This window comes from Tursiops truncatus, chromosome 20 (genome assembly GCF_011762595.2).
Source record: "Tursiops truncatus isolate mTurTru1 chromosome 20, mTurTru1.mat.Y, whole genome shotgun sequence".
NCBI classification, from domain to species: domain Eukaryota; kingdom Metazoa; phylum Chordata; class Mammalia; order Artiodactyla; family Delphinidae; genus Tursiops; species Tursiops truncatus.
In genome coordinates, this window is record NC_047053.1 from 57989957 (window position 1) to 58004993 (window position 15037).

Consider the following 15037-nt stretch of genomic DNA (forward strand, 5'->3'; position numbering starts at 1 on the left):
CAAAACACCATTGTGTGGCCAAAACAGTCTGGAAAAGAGTGGGATGGGTGGAGCTAAGTGGACTTTTCAGGCTTTTAACCGATGAATGTGCAGTGCGATTCTTCAAGACCTAGATGCAGTGCCTCCCAAGTTTTTCTTCACCAGAGCATTTTTTGCTAGAATATTCCATGGAGGTTTTGCTCCATGGCGCTCAGCTTAGAAAGGCCTTGAGAATGAGGCAGGATAAATTCAAATGTAGGCACATCACTCGCTAGCTGAGTGACCTTGGGCAAGTTTCTTAACCTCTCTGATTCTCAGTTTGCTTACCTATAAAATGGGGATGGTAGTATGGTTGTAAAGATTAAAATAATGTGCTCAGCAGAATGTCTAATAATGATAAATACTCAATCTACTTCAACTTTTACTGTTGTCCTCTCCCTCTGTGTTCCCTGGGAGAGGAAGGGGCCTCAGGAAGGTTAATTTCCCGACTTTCCGCGGCTACTCAGAGACCGGCTGAGCACGAAGCCCAGGCTTCTGCCTCTCAGCTCAAGGCTCTCCGCATCACACTGGGCTGGTTTTCTCGCTCATTCCTCTCTCCTCCCTTTACCCCCATCACCATCCTTGGGGTTCCAGTTCCGTTCCCTCTGGCAGATATTGGGCTTTTATGAGCCTCAAGTGTAAGTGAAAGTACTTATTAAACTGCTGTAAAAACCTTCATGACTGCAACCCATCCACCAACCCGTGCAGTCATTCCACCTGCCCTGCCACCCCTCACGTCCTCCCTGGGACCCCGGGTTCCACCAGTCAGAACACTGCCCGCCCTCGTGTAGCAGTGGTTTTGCTATCGTTTCCTATTTTCCGGCTTGTGAGCTCCGACAGAGCCTCTGACTCCTTGCTTCTGCTGTGGCGGCGAGCACGGGGCCCACACGTGAAGGTGCTTTCTGAGATGCTTGTCACCACATTGGGGCTGAGCTGTCCGCTCCACCTCCCAGCCCACTGCCTGGGGAATGGCCGGGTTTGCGGGCAGTGGGGAGCCGGGGAGGGCTGGCTGTTCTGCGTTTCATCTTCTCCTTCTCTGTCAAAGCCAGTGCAGGAGGGACTGGCGTGCGTGAAGCCCCTGTGCTCTCCAGCCTGGTGGACGGGAGCCGTTGCCTCCAAGTGTTCCCAGGCCTCCAGGACGCCAGCGTAGGGTTCAGTCTGCAGATCAGTCAACCCTCCCGGGGTCAGGGCGGGGCTCCTGCTGTGGAGTCCAGGCTGGGCTGTCCCTCCTTCTTGCAAAGAGCACCGTTTTCCTCCCCTTCCCCCCCTCCCCTCCTACAGCAAGCTCAGACTCCACAGAGGGATCAAGCCTCCAGGCTTGAGTGTGTCTTCTGTCCCCTTTCAGCAGCTGAGCCAGGATCCCCCTGTGCCTCGGCTGAGATGTGACACCAGGCCTTGGGGAAGGCTTCCAGGCCCCAGATGCCACCCTCTTCCAGAAATAGCTCTGCCCACCTCCCAAGAGCCCCCACTGGGTGACCCTCTCCTGGGCTGTCATCACATCCTGGGCTTTCCCCGCCACAGCCATGACTACGTTGGACTGTAGTCACCTGTTTGCTCGGCAGACTTTAGCAGGTATACAGCTCACTTGAATCTTGTTAAAATGCAGATTCTGATTTACAAAGTTGGAGGGGCCTGAGACTCTGCATTCCTAACGAGTTCCCAGGTGATGCCAAGGCTGCTGGCCCACGGATGACACTCTGAGTAGCAAAGAGCCGTTGTTCTCAACTTGGGCCGCGATTAGCCTCGCAGGGAGCACAGCGATACCACGGCCCCTGTATGAGCCCAGCTGCACCAAAATCTCTCGGGGTGGCACCTGGGCCCTCGGGACTTCTGGATGCTCCCTGGGTGGCTCTAGGTTCCAGGCAGAGTTCAGAAGCCCTGAGCTGGGCTGTGGGCTCCTTGGGGTGGCATCTTACCCCTCACTGATTCCCAGCTCCGTCTCCGAGCCTGGACTGGCTGGGCAGGTGTGGCAGGTGTTCGCATGGCTCACCTCATGTAGACACTTAGCCTCACTCTGGCTGGTTCAGAGCCAGCTCCGGCCAATACCATGTGTTGGGCAGACAAGAGTCAGACGGCTTCTGATGAGGTGGGCTCAGGAGGCCCGTTGAACTTGGACTGTGGTGTGGCTTCTTTAGCGGGGTGGACCCAGATCTACAACTGATGGGAATCCTTGCGGAAGACACCTTCCCAAGAAACCTCTGCCGCCTGTCGCGTCCCCTCTGGGTCCCGCTGCTCCCTGCCAGGTGTCCTTGGGCCTCAGAGTCCTTCTCGACACGGAGAAGCCCACCAGGCAGACTTCAGGCCTCCATCCCTTCTCCCTGCTCCCACATCCTTGGGCGGGTCTCCCCCACAGACCCATCAAGCTGCATTTTCATTGCTTTGGGGGTGGGGGGTGCTTTGTCTTGCAGAAGGGAACTCTTCAAGGGCAAGGATGGGGTCACATTCATCCTTTTGTCTCCACGTTGGGTACAGTGGGTTGCTGAATGAATGAATGAATGAATGGCGTTATCCAGCAAGGGGGACCCCCAGAGAGGACAAGGGGGCCCCTCGCAGCGGCCTGTCAAGAAAGCTGTGCGTTCCTGACGGGGGGAGGAAGGTGGCATGTCTGTCACCCATGGCCTGACTTCCAGGGAGCCGGCCCGCTGGTCTTCATTCATCCATTCAGCACGGCTGGGGTGACTTTAGTTGCCGCCCAGGGCCCCTCCTCGGAGCCGTGGCCACGACTGCCGGCTCACCCGCTGTCCTGCCGCCAGAGCCCACTCCCTGCTGGTGGCATCGCGGCCGCAGGCCCCCGCGGGATTGTCCAGGAAGATGGGTGCCTGCAGGAGGAAGGCCCTGACCCTGCTGAGCAGCGTCTTTGCCGTGTGCGGCCTGGGCCTGCTGGGCATCGCGGTCAGCACAGACCACTGGCTGTACCTGGAGGAGGGCGTGGTCCTGCCCCAGAACCAGAGCACCGAGACCAAGATGTCCCTGCACTCAGGCCTGTGGAGGGTCTGCTTCCTCGCAGGTAAGGGCGCCCAGGGCTGGGGACAGCCCTGCCCCCAGAGAGGAGCAGCTGCCATCTCACACACCCCGGGGAAGCGACGTCCCTGCTGGAAGGAGGCTGGTCACCGCGGACGATGCTCATGAGCTCTGGGCCTGCTCCCTCCAGTGGCCAGGATCCACTCCAAACTCAAGGCCTGAGTCTCCCTGTCCACTTGGGCAAGTCCTCTCACCCCCGGGACCTGGGTCTTCCCACCTGGAAGATGCCCGTGGCCCCGCTGTCACCACACCGCCCACCCCCAGCTGAGAGAGGCGGCCTCAGCTCCCTGAGTCCTCCGTCGCAGTGCCTCCCCCTTGACTCTGCAAGGCAGGCCCTGTTATCACGTCCGCCTCACAGATGAGGGCAGGAAGATGCAGGGAGGTGAAGCGCAGGCACAGTCACGTTCTGTGAGGGCCCTCTTCCCTCCTTCTCCCCGTGTCCTCATAGGGCAGCAGGGGGAGAGGGAGCTCCACGGGGTCTCTTTTAGAAGGGCACTAATCCCATTCATGAGGGCTTCACCCTTGTGATCTGAGCATGAGGATGGGAAATTCTTAGCACTTTCTCTGTTCCTATGTCTGTGAAATGGCAGGGAGAAAACGCAGGTGCAGGTCTTTGCAACTCTGCCAGATGGTGCAGGCCTTGATCCTGCCCATCAGGGCCTCCTGCCCACTTGCTAGGGCTTCTCTGGAACGCTTGGAGTTGCTACTCCAAGGGCTCTGTCCTTTATCCCTTCATCATGACCCGGAACCAGGCTGCACAAGAAGAGCCTCTCTGTGCCCCGTGAGTCTGGTCAGAAACACCACAGTGGGGTCATGGAGCCTTTCTTGGAGGGCTCTGTAACCCACGTGTGCACGGGACACAGGGAACACTTGTTCCTCCCAGCCTCATGGTAGGGCTTTGGTGGTTGGCGCCCACCCGTATTTAGCAGGGAGGACCGTGGAGGCCTGGCCTCCCCGTGACGTGTTGAGTCTACTTTGGGAATGGCACCCAACACTGACCTCACCTCCCAGTGCCCAGACTGTGTGGCATCCATCTCTGCTTAAATCTGAAGCAGAGTTTGAAGTCACCAGGGTCTGGTTGCCAAAGTGGTCGACAAGGCTTTGGGGGTTCTGCTCCGTGACACCCACACTGGGGCACCTAAGCCAACCACACGCCATCCTTGGTGGAGTCTGTCCCAAAGCCACAAGACGGCCACCGGACACCTGACTCTCCCTTGAGTCTGCAGCGATCGCTTTTCATGCAGCTCTCGGTGCTTCTCTGGGAAAGATGTGATGTCAGGACGGGTGTCCACGTCTGCTGTGGGCCACCAGCTGGGGACGGGGCCCCCTAGGGTTTGAATCCAGCCCAGGTGTAAATACACAGAGGGTCAAACATCCTAGAAGCACCTGGGAATACCGTTTGAATTTGTTAACTTCAAATCCGTGTTCAGAAGGACCCAGAGTGTACGTAGTGGCTCTTGTCTCCGTAGGTGAGGAGCGGGGACGCTGCTTCACCATAGAGTATGTGATGCCCGTGAGCACCCAGCTCGCCTCCGAGTCCACGGTCAACGTGCTCAGTAGGTGCCTCCGACTTTCCAGCCTGGGCCACGGGCTGGACAGGGCAGAGCAGGGCAGAGGGAAGAGGCAGGGTGACTGCTTGTTTCTCAAGAGCCGATGCCCTGAGACTCAGATGCTTGTGCTGGCTGAGCTCACAGAGCTCGCTCTGCCAGTTACTTATCCAGGGTGGTGACAGGTTGCTGGAGTCTCCCATTGCTGTGACCCTGGCAAGCGAGAGGGCATCCATACCCAGTGACTTCCTCTGTTTGGGATGCTCTAACAAAATAGCGCAGGCAAGGCAACTTAGAAGCCACAGAAATTTATTTCTCTCAGCTCTGGAGATTAGAAGTCCAAGATCAAGGCGCCAGCACGGTCACGTTCTGGTGAGGGCCCTCTTCCTGCCTTCTCACTGTGTCCTCACATGGTGGCAGAGGCGAGGGTGCTCTGGGTGTGTGTGTGGGGGGGGGGGTCTCTTTCATAAGGGCACTAATCCCTTTCATGAGGGCCCCACCCTCGTGACCTAATAAGCACCTCCCAAAGGCCCCACCTCCTATACCATCACCTTGGGTGTTAGGTTTAGCAAGTGAATTTTGGTGGGGGGGCGGGGGACACAGACGTTCACACCATAGTACCCAGGGAACTGAACCAGGCTCTCTGGCCCCCAGCGAGACTGACATCATGGCCTTGGCCTCACCAGAGCTGGTTCAGACCCATGTGAACCTGCAGCACAGTTCTGAGTCCGCATAGGCCCTGAAGGCTAAGGGCCAAGGAACGAAAGCCCCACCGAGGAGGGGATGGAGCCCGGGCTGCTCAGGCAGGGCGGGGGCTTGGGGACCAGCTGGTGTACACCGCCAGGAACACTTGACTCGGGAAGGTGAGCACTGAGTGAGGCTACCGGAGGCTGACGGCATCCTTCCATCCCCTCGGTCAGAAATGATTCGCTCGGCCACGCCGTTCCCCCTGGTCAGCCTCTTCTTCATGTTCATTGGCTTCATCCTGAGCAACATTGGACATGTCCGTCCCCACAGGACAATCCTGGCCTTTGTCTCCGGCATCTTCTTTATCCTCTCCGGTAAGTGATGCCGTTTTCGCTCGTGCACTCCGCACTTCTGACATCTGATCCCTAAACCACTCTGCTCTGGGAAGCTCTGGTCCCAGCTGCGGGTCAGCCCCTGCTCAGGACCCGCCGCGTCAGTGGCTCGAGCACAGCTGAGTCCGAGCTGGAGGAGGGTTCTGAGGACCCGGGCCCGTCCATCACGTCTGGAGGAGCAGTGACCTGACAGCTCCCCCTGGGCAGAGCTGGGATGAGAACCCAGGGTCCTCCTCATGCCATGCCATCACTGACGCTTTCCCCTAGTTCCCACTGGTAATGAGTATTCCTTTTTCCTTTTGAGGGCTATGTCTTTGTGTGTTTACATGAAAGAAATACGATCTGCCTTTGGAATGACGGCCTCTTCATCTGCCATCCCTCAGCCATCCTCTAGAGACCCCCTATGCCCTACCCTGGGCTACCCAGGCCCCTTCAGCATGGATCTGTCCTCCTGGACCAACCCCAGACTGTACTCGATCATTCACTCTTTCTTTCGTTTATTCACATGCTGACTCATCCACTCGTGTCTCCCAGGCCTTAGCACTGGGAGCTGGGATCTCTACCTACAGAAAGGGCAGTGTATTAGGGGACATAAACAAGTGGGCAGGAAACGTGGACCCTGCCTGACAAGGGCTCTGACAGTGTCAGCAAGTACTGTTATGGGGGCCAAGGGCAGCGGCGGAAACTCAGACCAGGAGCTGGTCAGGGACGGCCGCCAGGAGCAGGCGAGATGGAGAGTGAGTAGGAATTAGGTAGAGTGTGAGGTTGGGGTGGGCGGAAGGGAGCCTGGAGGGAAGAGAGAGGATGGAGGCCAGGGGACACTAAGCTCAGTCGTGACTTGTGGTGGCAGGAGCGTCAGGAGGATGTGGTGAGAGGTGGGGGGCGGCAGCCGAGGTCGCCTGGTTGGGTACTTTATGAGAAGCCTCGGGAGGATTTTAAGCCGATGGATGGATGGACAGATGGATGGATGGACGGATGGATGGATGGATGGATGGATGGACAGATGGATGGATGGATGGATGGACAGATGGAAAGAAAAGATGAACAGCTGCCAGCACCAGGCATTCCTGTTGCCGCCCAACTTCCAAGCCACTTTAGGTTCCTTTTCCCAACATTGTCTTGTCAATATAGCTTGGGAGCCAGGTGGCGGTCAGAACACTAGATGCCCAAGAGCTTTTCTTTCTTTCTCCTTCCTTCCATCCATCCATCCATCCATCCTTCCATCCATCCTTCCATCCATCCATCCATCCATCTAACAAATGTTCATTGAGCACCTGCAGTGTCCTCAGCCCACCCTCTGCACCATGATGTTTCCACCTAGTCCAAGAGATACAGACCCAGGTTAAGCTCTTTCTTTATCAACTTCACAACAGTCAAGGCCACACAGCAGCTTCAAAGCACCTGAGGTTTTTCAGCGGTGGGCAGCAGGACCAGAGATCTCAGACTGAGCTTGGCCACATGAAGTGTTTTAATGACAGCAACAGACAGGGTTCCCTTGGGCCAGCTTCATTCCAGCGTGAGTTAAGTGCCAAGGAAGGCCTGAATCATGCTTGTTTTCCTGTAACATTCATCCTTCAGGATGCCCCAGCTTAATCATGTGAATGGAATTAAAGCTGAGCAGCTCAAAACACAGGAATTAATTGTGTCCTGTTGCAGTTACAGTCACTGATTGACGAGACCAATGCTCCGTCGGTCGTTTGCACAATGGCGGGAGGAGCTTAGGCAGCGCTGGCCCCCTGATGTAACGCTTGCCAGAGCCTGGACCATCTCTCTTTGCCTCTCCTGCCTAACGATCTCAGTAACTGGCTGCACCCAGGGGCAGGTTGGCTGCACAGAGCCACAGTTACAAGACCATCTATCCAGGCTCTGGAGGCCCTGGCTATCTCTGCCAGGGGAGCCTGTGTTATCCCTCAGTTCAGCGGAAGCCACTTGCTAAAGTCAGCGGTTCACACCCTGAGTTCACATGAGCCTTGCCTGGGGAGCACTTAGGACGACACGGTGCCAGGCGCCAGCCCAGGCCACGTGACTCAGAAGGTCCGGGGATGGGGCTCATGGGACGCACATCTAACAGGTGGTTCCGGTGGGGGGGGGGGGGCGGTGAGAACCCTCGGGCTCACCGTGGCTCGGGAGGTGGCTGGACAGAAGCTTTCTCACCTGCAGCCGTCCGCTTTCTAGAAGGTAATGGTCTAAACAGGGCCTTCAGGAGGAGGGCTCCTGCCCTCCCTGAACTCCAGAGTGGGGTCATGGTCACCCAAGGCCGAAGCCTTCTCCCTGAACCCCGAGGGGAGGCGGTGCCCCATCGGCGGCTCCCCGGCTTCCTTGCCGAGCGCCCCTGCCCCCCTGCAGGCCTCTCGCTGGTGGTGGGCCTGGTGCTGTACATCTCCAGCATCAACGATGAGGTGCTCAACAGGACCAAGGATGCGGAGACCTACTTCACCTACAAGTACGGATGGTCCTTTGCCTTCGCCGCCATCTCCTTCCTCTTAACGGAGGTAAACCCTCCCCGCAGGCGGGGCGGGGCGGGGTGCTGCCCCGGGAGGGGGCGGAGGAGGAGGCCACGCCCACCCTGGACCCACCGCTCCCCCGCCCTTAACTCCCGGGCCCCGCCCCGCGCCCGCCTTCGGCCCCCTCGTGCTGTGCTCCCGCGGCTGCGTCCACGGCCAGGCCCCGAGCACGAGCTCCCCCTGCCTGCAGAGTGCGGGGGTGATGGCCGTGTACCTGTTCATGAAGAGGTGCACCGCCGAGGACGTGTACAGGCCTCACCCCGGCTTCTACCGCCCGCGTCTGAGCAACTGCTCCGATCACTCGGGCCAGTTCCTGCACCCGGACGCCTGGGCGCGAGGCCGCAGCCCGTCCGACATCTCCAGCGACGTCTCCCTGCAGATGAACAGCAGCTACCCAGCCCTGCTCAAGTGCCCCGACTACCGCCAGGTGTCTTCCTCCCCCTGCTGAGTCCCCGCCCCGGACTGCCGTGCCCAGACAGCCTTCCCTGCCCCCGCTGCCCTTGGTCTACGGCCCGGCTGTCCCCGTGCTTAGCTGTTTTCACCTGACCCGTGTCCCCTCCCTGCTCGCCCAGAGGAGCTCCTGCAGCCCAGGGGAGCCAGCGAGCGGATGACGGGTTGAGAGCTGGGGGTCCCCCGCCTCTTGAGTGCCAGTCATTGGGCGCTCTCCTTCCCTGGGAGGGGTGGGCCTTCCAGCTCTGTCTTCCCCGCCGCACCCTACGTCATGGACCCAGGCCAAGGCCAGCTCTGCGATGCCAGGTTCCTTCCAGAGACCCAGCTGGGACTTGGGAGCTTGCCAACTGGCCTGGCCCTCGCGTCGTGATCTGGGCTATGGGGCCGGGAGGTGGCTCTGATCCGGAGCTCTGGCTGCTTCAGAGTCGTCCAGCGCTGTCCTTGTGAAGTCCTCTACCGTGTGGTCACCCCCCGTGTGCCCTGTCCACCCCCCCCCCCCCACCACGGCCTGTGGGTCTTCTTCCTCTTCTCCCAGCAGAACTCAGCTGCCCCAGCTTTGGTCCCCAGCGGGCTGAGAGGGGTCTGAGGCCACCTGATGAAGTGACAAAGAGGTGTTAGTGGCTGATGGTGTCTTAATGTGCGTGGCCCACAGTAACATATCTAACAAGGGCCTTTAATGCCTTAACCCCAAGCAGTGACTCTGACAGTGAGAACTGCAGAAGGTGGCTGGTCCGGGTTAATACTACCAAGCACTGTTTCAGGCCCGGGGGATGCCGTCCCCACTCACATGGGCAATATTTCTGGTCCAGGTCCCTAAAGTCTACTCATGTAGACGGACGTCTATACCACCGAAGGAGAAAGAAGGCAGCTTTCAAAGAGGCTGCCTGGGATTTGGAGCTGGTTTTGCTGATGCCTGAGTCTAAGCAAGCCGGACTCAGAATGACCCTGCTGCTCTCCTGAGGATGCCTGCCGACATCGGGGGTTGCCAGTTTAATCCTAATACAGGGCAGCATCTGCTTCCTGGGTATGGGGCGTGTGTAGGCAGGGACGCCTCCAGAAGATGAGGTGGCGTGATGCCCGTTTTCCGAGCAGGAAACCTGAAGCCCCTTCCGTGAAGTTCACAGAGGGAAACGGGAAAGGCCCAGTGCTGGACGGGACCCCCTCAGGTCTCCACGCGTCTTCTCGCACGCCCACTTTGGGATTTGAGGCTTTGAGTAGCAAAACAACGCCAGGCTGTCTGCTGTGTATTTTTGCCACACCAGCTGTTCACCCTTTCTCTTGCTCTTTTTTTAAGACAGCATTCAGTTCTGGGTGCAAAAAGCCACCGTGGGCGACACGTGGGCTCCGGAAAGAAATACAGAAAACCGCGCTTGTGGCCGGGGTGGCCTTTAGAAGGGGACGCGTTCGTCTGCTGGGGCTGCCACGGGCTGTGTGGCTCAAACAACAGACAATTATGTTCTCACAGTTCTGGAGGCCAGAAGTGCAAGATCGAGGTGTCAGCAGATCTGGATTCTCTCGAGGCTGTTTTCCTTGGCTTGCAGATGACCATCGTCTCCATGTGTCCTCACGGGGTCTTTTTCCTGCACGCCTGCATGCCCCCCTGGTGTCAGACTGGATAAGAGCCCATCCTAACAGCCTCATTTTAACTTAAATCACCTCGGTAAAGGCCCTGTCTCCAAATACAGCCATATTTTAAGTCGTGGAGGGGAGGGCTTGAATATACGGATGTGGGGCTTTGGGGAGGGGGCGGGGGACAGTTCCGCCCAGAAGAGGCAGATTGCCTCGTAGCTGGATTGTTCCCTTGTTCACAGAATAATAGAGGAGAAACGAGGGGAGCCGACTGTGGTCCCAGTCCTGCCACTGTCCCCGCGTGGGTCCTGGGAAACCCCCTTCTGCCCCTAAACTATTTCCAAGCCCTCCTCCCACACCTACCCCCAACTCTAATGATCCAGCCTCGTGTAGAAAGCTCCGGACAGCCCTCCTGTGTGACTGTTCACCCCTCCCCTGTACACTGATGGCAGCCGGAAAGCCCGCCTTCCACTCCACAGGCACCTGCTGTGACTCGTATCCTTGGTAACCGCTTACAGCTTAACAAGGAAACCAGTGCGCCCGCAGCAAAGGACTCGTGTAGTGTACTTGGAGACCGTTAGGTAGCATTTCCAAACTGGACGTTGTTTAGATGTGCTTTACTCCAGTCGTTGTCAATGTAATGAGCTCCTCGGACGCACTTTTCTCTCCCTGAAGTGCTCTCTCTCTCTGTCCATGTGCCAGGCTTGTTTGCGTGCACGTGGGGAAAATAGAATCCACTCCTGAACACAAGCTGATGGCTGACTGTGAGTGACATCATTAGGACGGGCCTTCGTCGGCCTAGATGCTGGGCTGCTAGGTCAGGCAGCTCTTACCCTGGGAATGTGCAATTTACACCTATCTTCGGGACAGGTTCTGGGTCCGTGTCTCCCCTCCTGGGTGACGGGTGAATGTATGAATTACTGTGCGACCGTGACAGTTTCTTTTCTTCTATAAATCTCAGAACTGGGACCTTTGCAGCCTCTCCACAATCAAAAGATTTTTCTCAGACATTAAAGTGTATAAACTCAACTCATAAACCATAAATTAGGGGCCCCTTCCCCAATACACTTTCTGACCTTTGGTTTCCTCAGGCACTTAAAAAAAAAAAAAGACAAGTTTTTATTTTTTTCATCCTCAAAATATGGGATGGAGAGACTAATACACCAGAGTCTGATGCATTATGGAGTAAAACTACTCGGGGTTACCAGCCAGGGGCTGGGGACATTCTGACGTTTGTTCCCTCTCACCTGGAACTCGCCAGCCTCCTTCTTCCTCCAGGGGTTGGTCACTGCTGTCGCCTCACCCCCGGAGGTGATCTTCAAAGAAATGGTGGTTATCAGGGCTGCACAGAGTTGAGGGGAGCAGATGGGGGCAAGTCCACACCAGCTTATCAGTGATGGACCCGAGGAGCCCGTGTCAGGGAGCCCCCTCCTTAATGTTTGGGTAACTGTCCTTCCTCCCTAAATAAAAGTGGTGTACTGGGGTTCTCCAGAGAAATAGAACCAAGAAGACACATGTATAGATTTATTTTAAAGAATTGGCTCCCGTGATGGTGGAGACTTGGCAAGTCCAAAATCTGATGGGAGAGGCCAGCAGGCTGGAGACGCAGGGAGGAGTTGCAGTTTGAGTGGGAAGGCTGTCTACTGGCAGGTTTCCCTCGTGCTTATGGGAGGTCAGTCTTTGTTCTATTTAGGCCTTCAACTGATTGGATGAGACCCACCACGTTACGGAGGGCAATCTGTCTTACTCAGAGTCCACTGATTTAAATGTTCATCACATCGAAAAACGCCTTCACAGAAACAGTCAGAATGATATGTGGGCAGCATGGCCCAGCCAAAGTGACACATGCAATTAACCCACACAAGTGGATGAAGGGCAGGGGAAATAGCATTCCACCTTAAGAGTTGCAGAGTGGGTGGCAGGTGTGTGGATGGGGGAGTTAGCACGGCCACGCCAGGGGCACTGCTCCATCACAGGCTGCCCCTCTGGCTGAGGCCATCTGCCTGATGAGTGCGTGGAGCCCGTCTGCACTTCCCCCGGCCTTGGCTTTTATCCCACACGCACCGAATGCACTCTCACATGCTAATATGACGCTTGGGAAGTTAAGTAGCCTTTGGAACACAAACTCTCCAGGTCGAGAGCGGGTGCAGAAGGGGATGAATGAGTGGATTCTGCTGAAGGCATTTGTGCTCAGATGCAGACAGGCCAGGACCCAGGGACCGTGAGCTCAGCCATGGTGGGAGGCTCAGCGGCCACCACCTGCAGTCCCAGCACTCCCTGCTGGGTAGAGGGTGGTGAGCTGTACCCGGCCAGAGCCCCTCCCCTCCTGGCAGAACTAAGGTCCCTGGATTCCCACACACCCCTGCACTGGGATCCTAGCCCTCTGCTCTGTGACCTTGGACAGGTCACACCCTCCCAGGGTCCTCCGAGGCTTTCTCTTGTCTGTGTAAAGCCTGAGCTCCCCATCTGTTCTGGAGTGAAGATTTTCTGCCTGGGTGGCCCTGCCCTGGGGTATTTGCACCCGATGAGCCCTCTGCCCTGCTCCTTCCAGGGCAGCAATAGACCCAGTGGTCAGAGGCCTGAGTTGCGCTCAGGGCGCCGCTCCACCCTCTGTGTGTTGCCAGCAGCCAGGGGATGTCAGTTTTTTCATTCATAGGATGAGAGCATTGGATAAAATCGTCCCCGTGCTCTGCCCCCATGCTTCGTCTCCAGCTCTAGAGACTGCAGGTGTCAGAGGCAAAACCCCGCCAAGCCCAAATGAGGCGCCCCCACCCCACCTCCTGCCAGGAACAAGCAGACAGCACCCCGAAGACTGCGGAATTTGCATAAAAGATCGGGTCCTTGAGGACCCCAAGGAAGAGCAAGGTCGGTATGGAGTGCACATGGCAGCCCCGGAGCAGCGGAAGGACGGAGGACATAGGGGCCAGCAGCTACCCAGTCCCTTCCTCTCAGCCACGGGGAAGCGGGAGGGGCTTCTCCACCCAGCTTCCGCTCCCCCGGACGGCGTGATGGGGCGAACGGCCCTCGTTCAGCCAACTTCAGAGGCTCAGGGGCAGGTTCGAGGTCAAGCAGCACCACTTTCATGCTACAGGAAGGGCAGAAAGACGCTTCCCAGCTAGAAGGTACCCAGGTCGTGGCTGTGTCTGTCAGGAGCTGAAAACTGCCAGGTGGGAGTTGGGTGAAGGGAGGGAATCGGTGGTTCCCTATGAAAGTTCAGCCTAGAAAGGGTATGAAGAGCTCGGCCTCCGCCTTGGATCATCAGGCAAGGCGCCAGCCGGTCACCCCGGTGGGTTGAGGGCTTGGGGGTACGATCTCAGCTTCCTTTGCTGAGCCCCGTGCAGCCTTCCTGCAGGCTAGGGGCAGGCCCTCAGAGCTGGGCTTCGAGCCTCCACTGCCCCAGCCCCTCCCTCTGGACCAGCTGGTAGGCGGCATACTTGGAGTCTCAGTTTCTCCATCCACGAGATGGGCAGCCTCCGCAGGCCCCCTTCCCTGAGAAGGAGTGAGTCCCGGTGAGAACATAGATGGGGGTTCTGGTGTTGCCGGTGGAGGGGATGTGCTGGTGCGGGCTGAGTGCTGGCCTGGAGCCAGCAGCTCTGTAACCCAAGCTCTGCTGACTCATCATGCTGTCTGAGCCCTGCCCCCACCCTGGCTTTCTTCCCACCCCTCTCCTCCCTCCTCACCTGCAGGAGGAGCGGTTTGGGGCAGGATATCTGAAACCCCATTGCCCATTGAACCTGCCCTTGAGCTCTTCCCCTTTCAAAGCTGGTGGCAGCTGGCTTCCGGCCTAGGCGCTGCAGCAGATGGGACATCTCAACAGCGAGGAACAGGTGTGACTCAAGCTGTGTTGGGCAATAAGGCGCTGATCCCTTCGCATCAGGGCGGCAGGAGTCCGTGGATTCGAGGACCGGCTGATGCAGTGGCTCAGGATGCCATCAAAACCCAAGTTCTTTCCTTCCCTTGGTTGTGCCATCCTTGGGGTTGGCTGTATCCTCAGGGTGGCAGCAAGGTGGCAGCAGCAATTCCAAGGGTCACATCAAGACGCAACAGCCTCAGGAGGAAGGAGGCTGTGTCTTCTTCTGTGTCCTTCTTAGAAGCAAAGGCAACTTTCTCAGAAGCAACCCAACCATAAGGCTCTACCTCATGTCTTATTGACCAAAACTGGGTCACATGCCCATTTTCAAACCACTGCCTGGCAAGGGGAGGGGTGAGTGTGCCCCAGCTACCTATTGATACATAACACATTAGCCCAAAATTCAGGCGCTCAAGACAATCATAACTGTATCGGGATTATTTCTGACAGTTTTAGGGGTTGGCTGGGCTCAGCAAGGTGGTTTTCACTCAGGGTATCTCAGGCAGTGGCAGTGACCGTCATCTCCAAGGCTTCCTTGTTCATTTGTCCAGCAGTTGGACACTGAACAAGGTCCCACTGGGACCTCAGTTACGGTCAGTGGCTAGAGACCCATGCACAGTCTCTTCAGAAGGCCTGGGCTCCTTCAGAACATGGCAGCTGGCGCTTAAGAAGGAGCTTCCCAAGAGACAGACAGAAGCTGTATTGCCTTTCTTTAAAGTTACCTGGGAAGCTACCTGGTGTCATTTCCATCACAATCACCAGACCACCCAGACTTAAGGGGAGGGAACATAGATCCTGCTGGTTCACTGTGTGAGAGCATTCCCACTGGGAGGGAAGAAGGAGAGATGGGATCTGTAATGGTAACCATCCTTGGAAAACAGGATCTGCTACACCATGATTGGCTTTGTTCTCCTGGCCCCGAGATTCTGACTTGGTGTTGAGGTGCAACCCGAGAGTCTGTTTCTCTGACAAGCTTCCAGGTAAGGTCAGGCTGTGCGG

The 15037-nt window shown here is 57.2% G+C and overlaps 1 protein-coding gene across 1 annotated transcript; it reads left to right on the plus strand.

Moving 5' to 3' along the window:
- The first annotated feature begins 2576 nt into the window (after positions 1 to 2576).
- On the plus strand, positions 2577 to 10339 carry CACNG5 (calcium voltage-gated channel auxiliary subunit gamma 5). Its single transcript, XM_033847345.2, has 5 exons — positions 2577 to 3025; positions 4509 to 4595; positions 5507 to 5647; positions 8012 to 8157; positions 8360 to 10339. Exons 1-5 carry the CDS (start codon positions 2830 to 2832, stop codon positions 8615 to 8617), a joined length of 828 nt encoding a protein of 275 aa, XP_033703236.1. The 5' UTR covers positions 2577 to 2829; the 3' UTR covers positions 8618 to 10339.
- The last annotated feature ends 4698 nt before the right edge of the window (positions 10340 to 15037 follow it).